This window comes from Acromyrmex echinatior, chromosome 3 (assembly GCF_024713525.1).
Source record: "Acromyrmex echinatior isolate Ae372 chromosome 3, ASM2471352v2, whole genome shotgun sequence".
NCBI classification, from domain to species: domain Eukaryota; kingdom Metazoa; phylum Arthropoda; class Insecta; order Hymenoptera; family Formicidae; genus Acromyrmex; species Acromyrmex echinatior.
This window is the reverse complement of record NC_141854.1, coordinates 18,092,760-18,112,815: the sequence shown is the minus strand read 5'-3', so window position 1 is coordinate 18,112,815 and position 20,056 is coordinate 18,092,760. Positions and strand designations below refer to the sequence as shown.

The 20,056-nt window shown below is 35.4% G+C and overlaps 3 protein-coding genes across 3 annotated transcripts in view; 2 read left to right on the top strand and 1 right to left on the bottom strand.

Annotated features, from left to right (window-relative positions):
* The window catches only part of LOC105151496 (uncharacterized), a 70,734-nt gene extending 55,228 nt beyond the window's left edge, over positions 1–15,506 (top strand). The window contains exons 9-10 of the mRNA XM_087404149.1: positions 10,473–10,753; positions 10,844–15,506. Of these exons, the coding sequence (XP_087260275.1) occupies positions 10,473–10,753; positions 10,844–13,822 (3,260 nt within the window). The 3' untranslated portion in view covers positions 13,823–15,506. The remainder of the gene's footprint in view (positions 1–10,472; positions 10,754–10,843) is intronic.
* Positions 15,507–15,603: 97 nt separating this feature from the next.
* On the bottom strand, positions 15,604–20,056 carry Fabpl (FABP-like protein). Its single transcript, XM_011062133.2, has 3 exons — positions 19,495–20,056; positions 15,986–16,090; positions 15,604–15,730 (listed from the first exon to the last, which is right to left on the bottom strand). The coding sequence occupies exons 1-3, from the start codon at positions 19,792–19,794 to the stop codon at positions 15,674–15,676; spliced, it is 462 nt and encodes a 153-aa protein (XP_011060435.1). The 5' UTR covers positions 19,795–20,056; the 3' UTR covers positions 15,604–15,673.
* LOC147910300 (uncharacterized) lies at positions 16,086–19,473 on the top strand. The gene is made up of 2 exons (XM_087404168.1): positions 16,086–19,015; positions 19,082–19,473. The coding sequence occupies exon 1, from the start codon at positions 17,726–17,728 to the stop codon at positions 18,788–18,790; it is 1,065 nt and encodes a 354-aa protein (XP_087260294.1). The 5' UTR covers positions 16,086–17,725; the 3' UTR covers positions 18,791–19,015; positions 19,082–19,473.

Below are 20,056 nucleotides of genomic sequence, written 5' to 3'. Positions count from 1 at the left end.
AAAAACGGATGTATCAGAAGATTCTGATTATATCAATCAGAACTCTGGTTATCTCAACCTGGATTATAACAAGTTTAAGGAAATTCTAATTTGTCCATTTTCAACTGTGATTGGTCAATTTCTTACGGCTTGAGGCTTACACCTTAAAGTTTAAGTCTTACATCTTAAAATGTCATTGTAGACTCCGTTTAAACTACAGCTGGTTTTTTTTGTATACAGAACGTTTATGTATTATGAAAACTCAAAAAAAAGTCAAATCTACGCCAACACACACAATGCTAAGACCATTTCAGCAAAAACAAAACAAAGGCCGAGCACTTGAATAATAAGTACACAATTATTTTCGCGGTGAGCGCTTATATAATATTTAAAGAGCTACTTTTAAAAGCAATCCCTTGAAAATCAAAACAATTTTGATGCTTAATTTTTAAAATTTAAAAGAAAGAAAGAGTAAGGAAATTCTCAAGTTGCAGAATGTTAATCTGATTTTACTAACAATAAGATGAAAATATATAGCACGATTATTAAGATTATTAAATTTCAATTAATCTAACTATAAAAGTCAAATCATGATAACATGAAATTTTTAGAATATTTTAAATCAAGTTTGGTTCTCTTGGACTTAATGAAATCAAAATGATTTAACATCTTTTTTGTTATGACATTAGAGATTATTTAAATTTATCATACTCAATCACAAACGTTAATTAGATTTTTTAAAAGGACGAAGAGTATATATTTAATTTTAAAATTTCTGTTTTTATCAAGTTTTATCTAGTTTTAAAAAATTTTTATCAAGTTTTATCAAACGCGATAGAATACGAGACAGGGGAGAGCCGAGGTCGTCGAAATTCGTTGACAGACAGATTACAATTCGGTCTCATGATTCGACGCTTCTTTTTATCTCATGTGACATGTATACAAGCGCAGGACCGACGATCGATGGCGACAGGGGCGAGAAATAATTGCGGAAATCAGTGCGAATAATATACATATGTATAATCGTAGTATAACCAGCGGCGCGACGCTTTGACGAAAAATGTTCCCCAGTGGCTTTATGATGATGATGATGTAATTAATTCACCGATCGCATGTTGTTGCGTCGCGTGCTGTGTCGTCTCTACGTATATTTATAGACTCGAAAGTAAAGCGCGCGTTCGTCTCGATGTTCGTAACTGAACATTCAGGTGATTCCTGAACGTGGCGCGAGGTAATCGGATCTATCGCCAACACTTGGAAGCACTGTTACTGGTCTCACTTGACATTGAATTTAAGTAAGTTATCTTGACGCAGAACTGCACGTATGTAAATTTGTCACATTATCATACATCGTATTCTGTTCGTATTTTGTTCTTTTAATATTTTATTTTTAACTTTATTTCGTACAGGTATAGTTGACTCGATGCCAATCTTTTAAATCTTCTTGACATTAACTCTTTATCTACAGTCATATTTTTACTCCCTCTGAGCAAAATAAGGATGAAACTTGAGAGTGAAATTTTGCTTGTGCCAATAAAGTCTCGGATTGCAGATGGAGACTTAAAATTGAAATAAAATAAAAATTAGGATTTTAAACTTTGTTTCAGATCTAATCTGCTCGATATAAATTTTAACCTTCCAAAACAAAGATCAAAATGTAACACAGGTTTGGTTTTTTATTATCTAATTGTGGTTAACCAGATAATAATGTAAAAATTGTACTTTTGTAATTATCATGGTTTATCACTTAACTAATAGTTTTGTAGTAATTAACTTTTAAAGTTATCACTACAAAATCATCAGTGTAGTAATTGATCGTAATTACAGAAATAACATTTTTGTATTATCATCAAGTTAAATAAGGTTAAATCTAATCACAAATTAATCAGAAAAAAAAAACTGAACTTCAGTGATCTATGAAAACCATTTAATTTATGTTGACTAAAAGACACTAATCAATTTCAAGGAACCAAACTAAAATTATACAGAAAAGAATGAATATATTAAGTTTATTTTAATAATAATAATAATAATAATAATAACAATAAGATTTATTATTGAATGAAGTCCACCGTTAGTTCAAGAAGATTTTCTATTCTCAAAAAGGAGGGAAATCCTTCTTGACATTAGATATTAAAATTAAAATAAGATAAAAATATTTTTAAACTTTGTTTTGTTCAAGTATAGTCCTCGATGTCTATAGTTTTGAACTTCTCTTGACATTAGGTACTAAAATTAAAAAGATAAAAATTATTAATAATATAATTAGATTATTATCGTTTTTGATATGATTTTATGATTTTTGCCCATTTTCCGCTTCTCGATGAGTGTTCGCACTTCGCAGTTTGCGAAGTGCTGCGATAGATGTGCGGTTGTAAGATCAAAATGAGCGTATTCCGACGAGAGAAAAGATGAAAAACGGGTGCGACTAGTACGGCCAAAAAAAAAATCAAACCTACGATCTGATTGAGAAGCGTCTGCGCGGTTTTCTTTTTTCTTTCTCGGAGCGAGCTTACATGGCAAGAATTATCGTTGCGCCGCGCAAAAAGCGAAGAGTAGGTTTCAAGAAATAACGCTTGTGTGGTGGAGGCTGCGGCATTAATCTCGGCAAACTGCTGCGATAATATTAATCCTTGTGCACAGCTGCACAATTTTCTCGTAATTCGAAAGAATGCAAGTAATAAATTTATAACGTAAAGGCTTGTCTACGCTGAAGCCGATCGTTGATCGCCAGTGGGGACGAGCCTTAAACAAACAATAGTAACGGCGAAGTTTCTGTAGGATTATGATAAGACAAGCGTGACTCAATTCTCCGTACCAATATTTTATTCAAGGCGAAATTCCATATAAATTAATTTTTGCTATTTTTAGCGATAGTATTTAAGTGAAATATCCGCGAGTTTTCTGTACATAAGATTGTATAATAAGCGTAATTTTTCACCACCTCAGGAACGTTTTATTCGAGATAAGATTTTAAGATTAAGATTTTTTTAAATTTAGTTTTTGCTAATTTCATCGATACAGAAGAAATTGATGAATCTTGTAAATTTTAAACAGACAGTTGCTGACGCACTTTGAAGATTAAAAAGCGACCATACAGAGTAAAAATTATCGCTGCGCAGAATTGAAATTGTGCAAAAACATTTAGAAGGAACTGAAGCGGATTTATGGCGGTATTAGTTGCAACAACCGTAGCAATAACGTTAAGAACACGTTAATATCGGATAATAGACGTTTTTCTAGATTCTAATAACTATAATTTAACGCTGTCCAAATGTCATGTGCCGTACACTGCGCATCACAAATTCCATACATAGTCTGTTGCTCTTATCTATGCATTCCACGTTTCTTTCTGCTCTTCTTTCTTTCGTCAAAGCACGAGTACCAATATAAAATCGCGTTTCAGACAAAAACCCGCGCAAAAGAGTGCAAGCTGAAAAAAGTAAATTTATAATTATAGATTTAAAGCCTATGTTCTTTGAATTTATATCGCCTATGAAAATCTAGAATATACGTAACGTATGCTGCAGTATTTTCATGTGCGATATTTTTTCAGAATTAATGAAACGTTTGAGGCTTTATTCCTGAAAAATATCGCATACGAAGAAAATTCTATATATGTTACGTATATTACAGATATGCGATATAAAAGAATAGGCTTCCTGTGCCTTCTGTAGTACTTAATGACAATGTCGGTATTGTTATTGTCATTGTGTATGTATTATACATAGTAAAAAAGCTGCGCAGCGAAAATATAACGATAACGAATTGTCATTAAGAGTTACAAAATACGTAGTAGAAAAATAAAAATCGCGCGAACATTGCAAAAATATGTTGCGATTAGAGTTTTCTAAATTACAAAAAAATGAATAGAATACGCTGAAAAAAAAAAAGATATTAACAACATTATGTTATATCAACATTATTTTAATTGAAAATAATTTTCTTAAATCACACATAATAACACTATTAAAGAAACGTACATCATACTCTTGTTTCAATAAAATTTTATTTGTTTCCTTAATAGTATTATGAATTAACAAATCATTTTAAATTAAAATAATGTTGATATAATATCATTTTTTTTCAATGTATGTATACTTTTTAAAAAAAGATGATCCAGGGAAGCAAGAGGCATAATTGTTCTAACTATTATGTTCTAATTATTAACGTAGATAATTAATGTACTTAATAAAATAAAATTTCTAAAATAATTTTTATCGACAATTCTTATTAAGATAATTTTATAAATATAAAATTTTAATTAATGACCAGAAGTTTTATGTCTTCTTCAAAAAGGTATATAACTCTGGTTGCAACGAGAGTGCAAAGCGACGATTGTAAAGAAGAGTTGTGACTTTCGGGTTTGAACGGAAAATGGCCGAGGAATTTACCCGTATGCATCGTTTGTTCTTAAATAAACGCTCCGTCATTACTTCGGATAACTATTTACGTAACGAGCAATGTGCGTCGGCGGCTCTCTGTTGCCGAGGCGAACGAACGAACAACTGCACCACCGGCATGATGCGTCTCGTGCCGGCTAATTAAACTTGCCATTTATTATCTCGAAATAATTAGGCGCCTATCGCTCTTTTTAACATAGACCTTGTCTCTCTTTCTCTCTTTTTTTTTATAATTTCTCCTTCCCTTTCACACTTTGGCGAGCTATGTATACGAGTATCATTTTGCGACTTAAAATAGAAACTTATCACGTGTCTCTTAAGTAACTTATTCGTCTTTCATATTCGCGCGAATCCCAAGGTTAAGCTTCTTTGCGCCGAAATGAAAGAGTCGAGAAACAAGAAATCTTTTTTGCTTAAAAAAAAAAATTCCTACTTTCTATATATAAAGTAAAGTAACATATAAGTTCCTCTTTTTCGGAAAGGGAATATTTGTACAGAAAAATTGCACAGACACTTGAAAGATGGTGCTTTCCAGCAAGTGACACAGATTATTTTATCTTTATTTAATATTGGAAACAACAAGGAGGTAATGATTCATTGTGTCATACTATGTTATCTATGTTTCTTGCTGGGAGACATCCTTTATCTATCCGAGGAAAAATTATCGGAAATTTGCTACTTTGTTGCTTTGTGTATTAAAAATTATACCTTTCAAGAGAGAGAGAGACTGTCCAAAACTCGATTTAAAAAATTGATTGAACTTCTCTCAGGCAAATCCTTTTTTTTTTTTTTTACGTTTGATTGTTAGAATTCTTTGACGGAATACCAGAGCTCTATCAATTAGGTCTATTTTTATAAACTAAGGGTATTATTTTTTAATCTAGGGTATACTTGTACTTAATTAATATTTGAAGTTTGGCGAAAGCGAGATGGAAAGGTTTAATATAGTCTATCTACTGTAATGACAAAAAAACATCAATTGAAAATCTGATAATTGCTTAGAAATATTTCGGAACATTTGAAGCGCAAAGGAAGAAACCTGATTGATTCGTGACATGTACAGAAATTCATTTTGTCGACGCAACTTTTGTATTGCGCTTGATCGGCGGTTGCCGCATCAAGCGCAAGTATCTTATTTACTTTTGCGATCGGTTTCATTTATACTCGCGACTCGAGCCCGTGCAATTCCTTTTTAGGCCGCGTCTGGTTTCTCGGGCGTGAAATATGCGTCGCTGCACCCTGGCGTTTTTCGTATGTAAATTAGCGAGCCATTATAAGCAGTCATTTCGTCGTCGTTCCGCAAATAATTGCATGAACAAGACATTGATAATTAAAAGAAATTCTCTCTCCCCTTTATCTTTGCGAAAGAGCATGCTAAAAATGTAAAGTACATCAAGGGTACAATTTTTTCTTTTATACTTTACACAGTAAGAATGGTTTTGCTGAAGTAAAAAGTTTAGTTTAAAGATCTGAAAATAACATCTTGTAAGTTAGTGGAATAAAATGAGCAGAATCGATTCTAACATTTTATTTGTTGCTCTTTTGTAGCTAAGAAGTTGTTAAAGAAAGAAATTTGTTTAGTCAGTTTTTTTTTAATGATGTTCCGCTAAAGGAAGATCAGCAGATATATATATATATATAAAACAACGAAATTATATTTTAAAATAACGTAAAAATTTGTTGCTGTCGAAATATTCAAGTTTTGAATCAGTTACTTACAAAATAAGTAAATAATATCGGAAAAACTTCTCAGCGTGTAAACGATACAAAGGTTAAGTACCAGCACAAAATTTATTGCTTGTTTAAAATTGTACGGAGATATTCTCTAAATTTATTGCTCTCAAGATGTGCAAGTTACGAATTTGTTGCTTGCAATCTTGAGAGCAATAAATTTAGACAATGTCTCCGTACCAAATTTGAATGAGCAACAAATTACTTGTTGTCAAAATAATTATAGGAGTTAGTTGCTAGAATGTCAAAACTTTTTGCATCATTGCCCGGCATACTTCAGCAAAATCATTCTTTCCTTTTATTTGTCCTCAAATAATCATCATCTAAATTCTTTACTATTTATATACTTTTTTAAAAGCTGTATCTGTATTTTTATCAGAAATTTTCAATTTTTTTCAGTTTTGTTTTCCCGAAGTTTCCCTTTTGTACACCAAAATCTCTTACGTCTCGCAATATAAGTTATAGAAGAGAAACTGATCTCTCTCTCTTTCTATTTCTCTTTTTCTCACACACGCAAAATGTATTAGGTGTTGGAATTAATTCGTAGCGTTTTACAAGTGATGGGGAAGTACTTTCATTAATGTATTTTTTAATGCTCATGTGAAATAAATAACATTCTTTCATTAAAAACGCTACGAATTAATTCCAACACCTAATATAATATATACATATACATATACATACACATATACATGCTCGCCCCTGCGGTCCTCCTCTATGTGTGACTTTGGTTTAAAATTAACTCTCCCTCTTACTCTTTGCGACTCGCAGCGAGACGTGGCACTCACTGTGAAAATGAAAAAGAAAAATACGGGAGAAAGGAGGAGAGAGGAGAGGACGCTCGCCCTTTTTCCTCCTTCGTCCTCTCTTAACTCGTATGACGAGCATGCCATGAGGATTCCACTGTGCTTCCCGACGAACTGAAATTGCGCGACGTCGGGCGTTGGTCGCTCGTCGCGACGTCTTTTCAATAGAGACTCCTCATGGAATGCAATGGTCGCATTTCAGAAAAGATATTTTATTTAGATGGATTTTGCTTCAAATTTCTTAACCGTTCTTGAGAAATTCCGCGATATTTCGACAGCGTTAACACGACGACATTAGAATGACTGACTACAACGATCGCAGTCTGATTTTATATGTCCATGTACCAGACATTTTTTTTACACGCAAGCTTGTATAAGAAACAACGAACAATCTTATCATTTTTGCGATAATATTCTGTAGAATAAGTAAGTGTAGAATAACCTGAATGTCAATTTATTTTTGGGAGAGGGAGGGGGGGATTAAAGGGGTCTGTTAATCAAGAAAGAGCCGATTAACTCTATAAATGCGGGCTAAGGAGAGCTTAATGTAGTAATTTACAAGAATTTTACAGCTACTTTTTTAAGCTATTGATGAAGCATATAGAAAACTGTAGATTGTAAGTTATATTTTTCTATTGTCCTGTATCGACAGATGGTTTCAACGTGTAACAACTAATAAAAAGGATTGATCTCTACGCGTATTCTTCGAAGTTCATTAGAACCAATATAGTAATTAGAATTTTGTAGAGGATTTGTAGGGGATTACGCGATATCGACGAAAGCTGTCGAAAGAGGCGAATCGGAGGAACATCTCAAGCGGATTTTACGTATCGACGATCTCTCGGAGAAGACTTTTGCAAGGTCAACGTCCTGAGATTCAAGACACATGGCAGCGAAACGGCGCAGGATATTATTACCCGAAATCATGTTGTAATATAATCAGATTATGGCGGTCTTTGGCGATAATCCACACGGATTCAAAGTGCGTTAGAAGCGATCAAGCGTGTGGGAGAGAACCTTGCGAGTTGGCACGAGTTCGCGTTGGTGGCCAAGACTTGGGACGAAATTAAGAACGGGTTGTTAAGCGAACGCTCTGTGCGTAGGCTGCGCTTTTTTTCAGCGTCCCTTAACCAGTTTCCACGTCAACATTTTTCCGGCTTCGGCCAGGTGGGCCGACGGACGTTTCTATCAGCTGCTCTTTACGCCTTTCTACAATTTTTTTTTCTACTTCCCTTCCTCCGGACGTGCTCTCATTTTGTTTCATTCCCGCGGCAGTGCCGAGCCAACATTTTTCACGCGACCATCTCTGCAGAAAACTCGCCTATAATTTCAAATATTCTTGCTCGTTAATCTTAATTTTTTTATAGAGCGACAGTTAATTTTAATTACATTTTTTATAAATTCATTATAGAGAGAAAGATGCAAATGTTTCCACAACTTTTTCCGACAAGTGAAACTCTTTAAGAAACGCACACAGTCCACTAAATTTGTTGTCTCTATTTATGAATTTAATACATTAAATGATATATAATATAAATTGATGAACGGTCAATATTAATTAGTGTTATTATATTTCGGCAGCTCGTTTAAATTACGATAGGTTTATGTAATAAGTACGAATTCATTACGTATCTAAATTACCTATTACGTTACGTTAATTAAAATTAATTTGTTATTTTTTAGTTATTGTGTTAATTGAGTAATAATGATGATAATAATAATAATAATGATGATGATGATGGTGATGAAAAGGATTACTTTATTTATAATTAATATTGCATTAATTGTTCTCGTGGAAATTCTTGGTTTCAGAACAAAATTGCCGAAGTTTTTCTAAATACAAAAAGATACGAGGAAATGCAGTTGAGTTTTAATCAAAAAAAAATTAATGTATCGAGTATGACAATCAGATCGATTTTTAGATCCATTTAATCTAACTGCGACTGTAATATCGTAGTGACAGAAAATTTTTTTACGCCGGAATAGAAATGTCGTAGTCTTTTGTTGTCCTCGTTCCCTCACCACTGCTGCAGAGTCAAATGTGAAAGGTGGAAAGATAAAATGTACTTGCGAAAAAGCACCCTTCCTTTGTCACGCGAGTATTTCACGCGAATAGATGTATCGAAGGGGTCAATTGATTCGACGATTTCCGAGGTCCATCCAATCGGACGAGAGTAATTCTCCTCCAACTGTCACGGTTCACAGGTGGGTGGTGGCAGTGCGTAGAGGGGCGGGGAGAAAGAGATGGAGAAGGAGGAGAGAGTGCTCCGGGGGCTCTGGGCTAGATCGATAATGCATCTCTTGGCGGGCGTAGTACCTCTTAGTCACCGGAGGGCGATCGCACCTACGAGGAGGTATTCTTCATGTTGGAGCCACTTCGGCTCACGAGAGGTGTGCTTTCTCCGTATCGGGGTCCGTCTCGCGCGTATCAATGCTGTATGGACGTGTAAAATGATCCGGGATAATCGCACTGAATATTAACTGAGGTACTCTTCGAAACGTGATAGCTCGTATTCACTTCGGATTCCCGAGAACTCCTCGTTCGATATTTCATATTTCCTTCAATATTTCTACCGCAGAACACCTTTGCAGGTACGTACACCGTATCGTCTCGTTACGTGAACGGTGCGAGTGAGCGTATAGTTTTCGAGGGTGATACTCCTTGAATTATCGAACGAATTATGCTGGAACTATTTATCTTGTCCCATTGTTGCGTGTAATTATTGGCAATGATTTCCGTAATATGGATGCGAGAACCGCATGTCTCTTTTGTAAGCTGGTAATTATCTGGAATGAGGTATTTCCATATCGCTCCCATATACCATTTCAACATTTCCTTTTGTTCTTAATTTTGCTCTGTATTACGTTGAAATTATCTAGCCTAGCAATTTTCGTCGAAAATCATCTTTCGTTAGTTTTTGCTGAAAGTATCGAGAATTTTATAAATTCTCGATGATTACATGATGGTGAAATAAAGCTATAATATAATTCGATAATTGAAATATTCGATGTAAAGGTGAAAAGTAAGTCTAATTCGTAAGAGCTATTTAAATACGATTTTATATTAAACTATGTTATGGATTGTCAGTTTAGCCAGATTATTCTTGGTATTAAACTCGTTTTAAATAATTTTGAAAAAAAAATACGAATTTATTATAGAAAAATCGATAAAACAGGTAAAAAAATTTAATATTGTAATATAATATACTTGATACTATTAAATATTGCTATCTGCATAAAATAACGCAAGAGAATCTGTAAAAATTCAAGAAAGTAATTAAATTATTAGATAAAGAAACGTACTTGTCACACGTCTATTTGTATATAAATACGTGCGCACTGAATTCACTTTTCTTTGAAACTTTGTGATGAAAAGCCACGTTGTGGGATTTGGTTTCTCGATTTACTATTTAAAAGATACTATATAAAAAAGGAAATGATATAATATCAATGAACACGATTTTTATCAATAAATGAAAATAACATGACGTAAGAAATGTAACAAAGTGAATTTATTCGTCAATGTATCTAATTTCTCTTACGCTTATTCCAGAACCTCTTCAGCATGCACTGATCGTAGCGGATAATGTAGCGGACAGCGAAGATTCCGAGGACGAGTGGGATTATTATCGTGCCGATCCGAACAAGCAGGAATCTGCAGTGACAGCTGTTACGGCAGACGAATCCCGCAAAGACATTGAGGAGCAAAGTGTACAGGAGACCGAGTCTGTCGCGGAAGCTAGCTTGGAAGTTCAGTCTTCGGGAGCAGAAGACGATATTAAATGCGAAGACTCATCGAAACTTCTCGAGCCCAATTTTGAGATCGACATCGATGTAAGTCTATCTTGGTACTTTTCTTCGTTGTTAAATATTTATTATTCATTGTAAGAGCACGTATTTCGAATAATACCATTGCATTTTCAGATAAACGACGAAAAAGAGTTGATCGAATTGACTCCAATTTATCCAGGTATTCTAGAGGAAGAAAAGAACAATATGGATTTCCAATTGAATCCGGAGGCAGCAGAATTCGTGCCGTTATCACCACCGTTAGTATGCAACAGAAGCAACACACGCTTGCGGGATTTTGCCATTAGTGGCTCTCCTCTGAAAACAACACAGACGATGGATGATATTCGTGTACCGAGCCAGAGTGAATTCGACAAGGAAGTCTGTTGTCGACCAAAGGAGATAGGCGAGGAATCGCACGACGAAAATGCAGAGCTACAGAATAATAGTTCACAGAGTTTGGACATATCCGAGATTTCGTCGACCAAAGCCGAAATCGGTGATGACGAATCCATGATGCATGTAATGTCTACCTCACAGTGGCAGACGGATATCTCTTCTCAGTGGAACGAAAAGGCGCATGACGATGCGGGTTCTGATTTAGAAGATGGCGGTGTCGTCACCAAGGACGATCCTATGGCTGTATCGTTAACTCCAGCTAGCTTCAAAGCGTTCGAATTGAAAGTTGATTTGAATGCCTTACACATATTGGACGATAGTTCAGATGGTGCTGAACAAGCGAGCACACCACCGCGTTCACCCGAGCCGTCTATGAAGATTACATACGACGAGGATCGTCCGAACACACCTTCTTTGGAGGACAAGAATTCGATCGATGTCTTATGTACATCAACACCACAGCCTCCAGATGATTCTGTATCTGTAAATTCTGAAACTACTAACTCTGAAACAAAGATAAACGAAAAGGAAAGTTCATTTGATAGCAATCCATTCTCGCATGAAACAGAACTCAGCTGTACTGCGGAGAAGGTAATCAATAATGTACCAGGAATAGACATACAAGGATATGAATCCGATGAAAACATCCCAAAAGAACATACGGAAACCTTCAAAGAAGTTTATGACATAGAAAATTCTTCTGACACAGAAGAGGACAAAAATTTATGTAAAAAAGAAGATAATAAAGATGCTGAAGACGCGCAAACTTTTATTATGAGGTCGTTGGATGATAGTGCAAAAATGTTAGAAACAGAAAATGTGGAATCCGAAGTGTCGAAAAATCTTCCAGATTCAACAAGTCATTCAGATTTAGATGATGCAATACATACCACACAACATTATCTCTCAGAACAAAAGTTGTTATCAGAATTAGTGAGTTTAGAACACACGGTGCCAGACGAAACGTTACAGACGCAGCTAGATTATTGCGCTGTCAATCTTGAAAATAATGTTCAAAAGTTGGAAAATCTTATTGAACCACTGATCAATACAGAAAATCAGTCAAACCAATCTTCTGATTGGACAGATTATTGTAAAACAGAAAAGGCGATACTACAAACTGAAAATCCTGACTGTGATGTATACAAAAATGATTCCTTCTTTGAAAGTAAAAAACAAGAAGATATCGAAAAATTGTGTGATGAAGACAAAGACAGCGATAAAAATGACTTCAAACCGGACAGTACAACCGAATTAATATCGTCTGACTCGATGCACAAATCTAATTTTATGGAGGAGGAGCTGCAACACGAAAACCAGATGTTTGAAGAATCTGTACCGATAACAATACTAACTAATGAGCCAATTAAGCAAGAGCAAATAGAAGAAAAAACTGCGGAATTTGTATCGGCTAATGTTGATGAGGAGGTATTAAAGGAAGAAATTACTTTTGAAACTATTCTTCCGAAACAGGAAGAGATTGAATTGCAAAAGACTGTAGAAGTTCTTGAAGATATCGCAACGATAGACAAGTCGAAAGAAGTTTCGGAAGTCGCGCAAGTATCAGTGGAAGCCGCTATCGGTGCAACGGCGGCAGCCGTTGTCATTGCGAGCTCGAAAGCGAAGGCGACCACTACAACGAGCGCGAAACGTCCAACAAAAACTACCATGACGAAAACAACAACGAAAACAGCAACGAAATCGCCAACTTCGCCTTCTAAACCTATCAGTACGATCATGCGAACAACTACGACGTCATTACCAGCATCACAATCAACCTTGAAAAAACCTACTACAAGTACCGCGACTCGTCCTAAGCAATTAGAAGGATCGACTAAAACGACAGTCTCAAGCACTAGCGGTAAAACCACCATCACAAAGACAACGGTGATTCCCAAAAGTACGACAACAGCGACGAGAACCAGCGCTTCTCCACGGTCCGCTACAACGAGACCAAAAACTACCACCACCACCACTACCTTGTCGAAAGTGAGTACTCCAGCATCGATCGAGAAGAAGTCAACGGTGAGCGGTGACACGAAATTGGCCAGTAAACCCGCCACCACGAAACCAGCGAGCACCACTGTTAGAACAACAACCACTAGCACAACCGCAAAGACACTTGTCAAAACGTCAACGGCTACAAAAACATCAACATCCAACATAACGTCAAAACCAAGACCCGTGTCTGCGACTTCAGCTACTAAATCTACATCAACATTAAAGCAATCTACAACTGGCGTTAACGGTGCATCGCGACCCAAAACTGCGCCGACTTCTGGTGGCACAACCAAGCCACGTGAAAGTAAAACGGTCACAGCCACTGGGAAGTCGCCGTTGATTGACAAACAGAGCAAAGAGACAGTCAATAAGCAAATTTCTCGTTCTGGAGCATCGGCGCCTAAGACGAGTGCTCGCTCTTCCGTACCTATCGGTACAGTTATTGGCACTGCAAAGACTCGCACATCGGCTGGGAAATCGTCTGGAAACGCTTCCGCGATCTCGCCAACGAAGAAAACTCTGACTCCGTCGAAGTCTACGTCAAGAACCTCCACTACTGTGACGAAGCGAATATCGAGTGAGGCCAAGGTATTGCAGAATGGAATTTCCAAGGAGGACGCCGTCATAACAGCAACGAAGCCTGAGGACGACGTACCGCTAAAGGATGCGTCACCGGTGAATATGCCGCTCGATAATCAACTGATCGCCGATTGAACAATCGATCGATAAGCTGCGAACTGTCCGCCGCTTCGCGACAACATACGTCGGCCTAGGAATTACACGTCGTCGCGGGTGAACCGACATATAGGTTTCTCCTTCTTATTATTGTTTAACGGACAGAGCACGACTGCGCGTCGGGACATCCACTAGAGTAGTGTTTAGGGATTTATACATGCATGTCAAACCGAAAAATTTTTTATTGTTCTTACGTGAATGCATACATATGTGACAGAGATATTAGTCTAACAAGAACGGGAGGCATACCCTAAACATTGCTTTTAATAACTGCTGCCTTATCGTAATAAGGATCGATAGTCTTGTTATGTAAATATAATTCGGATGCGTTTTCATGCGTCATTATTTTCAACTGATCCGCGGGCCTGAGATTGTCTGAGAGAAGGCTCAGGTGCTTGTGGCGGCTTCTGAAAATAGACTCTGCTCCGATAATGGCAGTATGTTAATCTTTAACGAAACTCGATAAAATATATGGATTTTTTACAATTTTTTAATTTTATATGCGCAATTATAATTGATAACGATTACTCGCGACATAATTTTACTCGAATCACAAAAAAGGAAAGGAATGGAGGAGAGGGAAGCGTATATTTATTCTTGTTTGTTCCTATTTTTTGAAGTTGAATTCATTGCGAGATATATACTGACTCGTAATCATGATAATATAATACTATCTAATCTATGTGTACAGCACCCTATGGTTTAATGTGATATATCTTACAGTACTATATTAAATAAATTCGAATAATATGCACTAGAGAAGCCAGAAGAAGTTTATATATGTATATGAACGGAGAAAGAGAAAAGGAATCGAAAAGTTCAGTGAAAAAGAGAAAATTCATCAAAGAAAATCAAATACTATATCTCTTTGATATAATATTTTGATTGCTTTTATTAAATCTTCTCTAACTAAACATTTGGATCCTGCTTTTCTCAGCGCCGATCATCGATGTAGATAGTCGTCGTGTGCGCGCGTTTAAAGCTTTCAGACACCGCACATATCTCAAATTTTCTTTTCTCTTGCGTTTCGAACTTCCACTGTTGGAACGCGCACTCGACGATATCTAATACTGTGGAAACTTCGATCGAAAATGGTTTCCCCCCTTTTTTTTATCCTGTTTGACTTCCGATCGTGAAATATACTTTCGTCTTATTTTATCAGAATCGATACATGCTCGCAATATTTTTTATGTGCGCCCACAACGCGAGCGTTAAATGAGCCTTCCCACAAGCACGATGAAATCAAGGATTTAAAAGACCGGCAACTCTTTTTAAGATGAATACGTTTAATGCAAATGGCGAGTCCACTGCGTAAGCGACTCACGCTATCGATCAGGAGTTTTATTCTTGAAAAATATCGCATGTGAAAATAGTAGAAAAATCTATGTTACATGTAATATATACTGTAGCATTTTCGTACATTTTCATATGCGATTCTCGAGAATATGTATCCTGTATACACGCACACATATTCGATATGATATGCATTAAAATGCAGCTCCGCATCAAGGCGTACGAGGGAGCGTAGCTTAGCGTTTCACATGCGCGTTTCGTATACATGTTATTCCGACTTTCTTGTGTACGCATATTTGTCACCATTTTATTCTTTTTTTTCCTCAGAATTCATAATTGAATAAATAAATATTACGTTTGAACAGTGTTATATCCAGCATTATATATACATCCTCTTGTCCTGCCCGATTGACACCTTGCTGCCTCGTCTCGTCTCGGGGAAATGGAGTAGACAAAAAAAAGTACTCTTGTACATTTCAATCTCTTTAATGAAGTGTGATATTATGTACTGCTATTTTTAAATTAGGAAAACTGGCTTTACACTCTTTTGTATATACGCTTGGCTTGAACGTCGCTCTTATTGGAAGATAGATGCTGAAACGGAAAAGAAGAACCGTGTAAGTGCTCGTGCACTTTGTCACTTTGCGTCGCACGCTGAGAAAAATGTCTGGACGAATCAGAAGATTCTGATTATATCAATCAGTATTTCGATTATCTCGATTAGATTTCTAGTAGATTAATTCAGAAAATTCAGATTTGTTTATTTTCAACTGAATAGAATCAGACATTTTTCTCAGAATCATTTATATTCTATTGTTTATGTAACACATTGTTATTGAAATCACTTACCACAATCATTTCAGTGTCTGTGAATTCATAATTTCGGATCGCTGTGATACCTGTGGATAAGGTGGTCTCCGTTCTGAGACCATTTCTTTCCTTCGTGGTTACGCTCTACGACATAAAATGAATACATAACGATGTAATAATCATCTATACTTATTGCAAAAATAATACCATTAGAACGTGTAAGATGTATCTAAATTCTTTAGAATGGTATTTCACTCTACAGAATAAAAATTGAACCAGTTTTGGAAGAGTTGCTCAATTTTCAATCTCTTCATGAGATTTATTTAAAAAATTTTAGAGTACATGATGGCCATATTCAGTAGAATGTTAAATTAAAAATTGGCCGTGTTTAGAATGTTTATTTTGCAACTGATTGACAGTTTTTCTTCTTACCGATTAGATCATTTTTTAGATTTAAAAAAATAGTCCTATTTCTCAGCGAAAAAAAAATTTTTAATAGTTGCAAAATAAACATTCTGAACGCGGCTAATTTTTAATTGGAGTTTCTTAGATCTTTGTATTCTTCAACTATCGTTGAATTATTTCGCACTTTTATGCGAGAGAAATAGAAAAAGAAGAATCACTATTTAGCTCGCAAATCGACATGCGGAAGTTGTTTTATCTAATGATTTTCTGCACACGAAGAGTCCTATTCTTTCTAACTTATCTTCTCCGGAATATCAAATCTCAGAATCTCGTAGCTTTTTTGCTGCATGGAAGAAGATATTCGGTAACTTTGGACGAGCCTTGAATGCATTAGCTGCATTCAGCAAAATATTTATTTTATAACTATTGAAAGTTTTCTTTGCTAAAATAGAACTATTTCCCTAGGTCAAAAAGTATAATGCAATCAGCGCAAAAAAAAAACTTCCAACTATTCTACTGAACGTAGCCTGTACATTGTATTCCAATATAGAAGAATAATCTATTATATTAATTTTTAAATTTAATATTCATCAGGTAGTATAAAAGAAGGGCAACGAGCCAATGACGCAAATAAAAAATTATAATTCAGATAAGAAAACTTAATACAAAAACAATTAAAATACAATAAAATGAAACAAACGTTTCAACTCCAATTGAGTCATTTTCAATGCCATCATACAAATGACAACAATATAAATGTCGTTCTAAATTAAAAATTAATACATAATCTTACAATATTCTTAAAATTAACAAATAATTCTTTCCTCTTTCGGTGTAATACGCTGTGAGTCATTTTTATCAAGAATTAACAAAGTCATAAGAAAGTTCTGGAAAAGTAACCGTATACAAAAAGAATTAATATTAATCATATAAAAATTAAAAATATGATGATATACCTTAGTAAATCTGTTAAAAGTCCCATAATACACAACGAGAAAAAAATGTAAAATGTGGTCCATTTTGTGGTACAGTAAAATAGTCTTTTTAATTTAATAGGTTATTAAAGCAAATTCGCAAAAGTAACGAGCATCTGACTTAAACAATGTCACACAACGAAATGTCAAACAGAAAAACATTGTCGATAAACGGAAAAAGGAAAAATAGGAGGAAAAAGACAGAAGATGTTAGAAAGGAGAAAGTGAATGTATAATGTCAGAATACAAATCCGGCAAAGACTCCGTGTCATTTTGTCTATTAATCCCATGCTTCTGTTTTTTAATATGAACCATTTCTGATATCAACCTTTTGTTGTATGAAAAATAATGCCAAATTATAAAACGGGCTATTTACCGATGAGACAATAACTCTCAAAGGATGGTTTTGTTTGTGTATCTTAGTAACACCATAACCCCCATGGGTTCACCTTTGTCATCGGTTGTTGCAAGCATTGTTATGCAGGATTTCGAGAAGATGGCTATTGGAATGCTGCCTTGTCGTCTGTTGTTTTACTACCGATACGTCGATGATATTATCTTAGCCGCTCCTTCTGAAAGTATTTATGATATTTTGGATGTTTTCAATTCATTACATACTAGATTACAGTTCACCATGGAGATAGGTGATGGAAGAATAAGTTATTTAGATACGATGGTAATTATTGATGAACGGAATCTCATTTTTGATGTTTACCGTAAAGCAACCTTTTCCGGCAGATTTCTTAATTTCCATTCACACCACCCGCTCTGTCATAAAAGAGGTGTGATTTATGGAGTCGTGGATAAGATATTTTGTTTGTGTCATCCGAAATTCCAACAAAATAATTTGATTGACGCTATTAAGGTTTTTTTACAGAATGGATATCCATTAAGTTTTATTTTTTCGACCATTCATAATAGAATTAAATATCACATTAATAAGTTTAATAATTTAAATAAGAATAAGGATGACACTGGGGGAAGGTTCTTTACGATTCCATATGTTAATACGATATCCAAAAGATTCATACCTGTTGTTAATATGCTTAATTGTAAATTGGCTTTTACTATTCCTAACACATTGAGAAGTTTTATAAGGAGAGGAAAGGATGATTTGGAACACGTTCAGAGTCAAAATGTGGTTTATAGAATATCCTGTGATGATTGTGATGCCAGTTATGTTGGCCAAACTAAAAGACAATTAAAGACCAGATTGCATGAACATGTTTCTGATATCAATATAAGTTCAAAATCTCCATCAGTGATTTCCAACCATCATATGGTGGAGAATCATAACTTTAAATGGGATAAAGTTGAAATATTGGATATTGAGCCTTCATACAAAAGGTTGATATCAGAAATGGTTCATATTAAAAAACAGAAGCATGGGATTAATAGACAAAATGACACGGAGTCTTTGCCGGATTTGTATTCTGACATTATACATTCACTTTCTCCTTTCTAACATCTTCTGTCTTTTTCCTCCATTTTTCCTTTTTTTTTTTTATCGACAATGTTTTTCTGTTTGACTCGTTGTGTGACATTGTTTAAGTCAGATGCTCGTTACTTTTGCGAATTTGCTTTAATAACCTATTAAATTAAAAAGACTATTTTACTGTACCACAAAATGGACCACATTTTACATTTTTTTCTCGTTGTGTATTATGGGACTTTTAACAGATTTACTAAGGTATATCATATTTTTAATTTTTATATGATTAATATTAATTCTTTTTGTATACGGTTACTTTTCCAGAACTTTCTTATGACTTTGTTAATTCTTGATAAAAATGACTCACAGCGTATTACACCGAAAGAGGAAAGAATTATTTGTTAATTTTAAGAATATTGTAAGATTATGTATTAATTTTTAATTTAGAACGACATTTATATTGTTGTCATTTGTATGATGGCATTGAAAATGACTCAATTGGAGTTGAAACGTTTGTTTCATTTTATTGTATTTTAATTGTTTTTGTATTAAGTTTTCTTATCTGAATTATAATTTTTTATTTGCGTCATTGCCCTTCTTTTATACTACCTGTTGCTTATTACTACAGAGCCTTTTATATTACTTTTAATTTAATATTCATATTTGACGACGTAATATGATTCTCGCGTGATACTTAACGATTGAAGTAATTCTATTTTTCTTTCGATGAGATCTACCTCAAAGATGAGATCCGAAGTCGGAAATTGCTCGTTGTAGACCTCTCCAAGGTTGAAAGTAGTAGTGATAGTGAAAATAGTACTGGTCTTGTCCTGGCTGACGGTGACTATGACCCACTGATCGCCGTTTTGCTCGATCTCCACTTCGATCGGCGTAATCTGCAGGTAGATGTTGACGAATTCGCTCTTGCCAAGATTCTTCATGTAATCCTCGAAGTTTTCGCTCTTGCCAAGATTCTTAATGTAATCCTCGAAGTTTTCGCTCGACACGTATCGGTACTTGCCAACTATCTGCACCATGATGATCGTGATGATAGCTTGTCGCGCGCACAAGTCAGGATCTCAATCGCCGAAGAAAGACAAACAGCGCGCCGAGTCGCACCAGCTTTTATAATGACATCCGGGAGGGGATTTCATTAAGGGATCTCGTCGGTCCCGCGAGAGAGAGAAAGAGTGAGAGAGAGAGAGAGAGAATCATCGGTCAATCTACGATGATTCCAGACAAAGTATTCGGATTATCGTCGACGGGCTGACAGAGACAGTGATGCGAATTCCGCGCCGC

Excerpts from the sequence above, each read along its gene's own strand:
- LOC147910300 (XM_087404168.1), top strand. The coding sequence starts at position 17,726 with ATGGTTTTGTTTGTGTATCTTAGTAACACCATAACCCCCATGGGTTCA.
- Fabpl (XM_011062133.2), bottom strand. The coding sequence starts at position 19,794 with ATGGTGCAGATAGTTGGCAAGTACCGATACGTGTCGAGCGAAAACTTC. Across the intron at positions 16,091-19,494 it reads CTTCGGATCTCATCTTTGAG|AGCGTAACCACGAAGGAAAG; the intron begins GTAGATCTCATC and ends TTTATGTCGTAG. Across the intron at positions 15,731-15,985 it reads CAGACACTGAAATGATTGTG|CATCTATCTTCCAATAAGAG; the intron begins GTAAGTGATTTC and ends TTTCCGTTTCAG.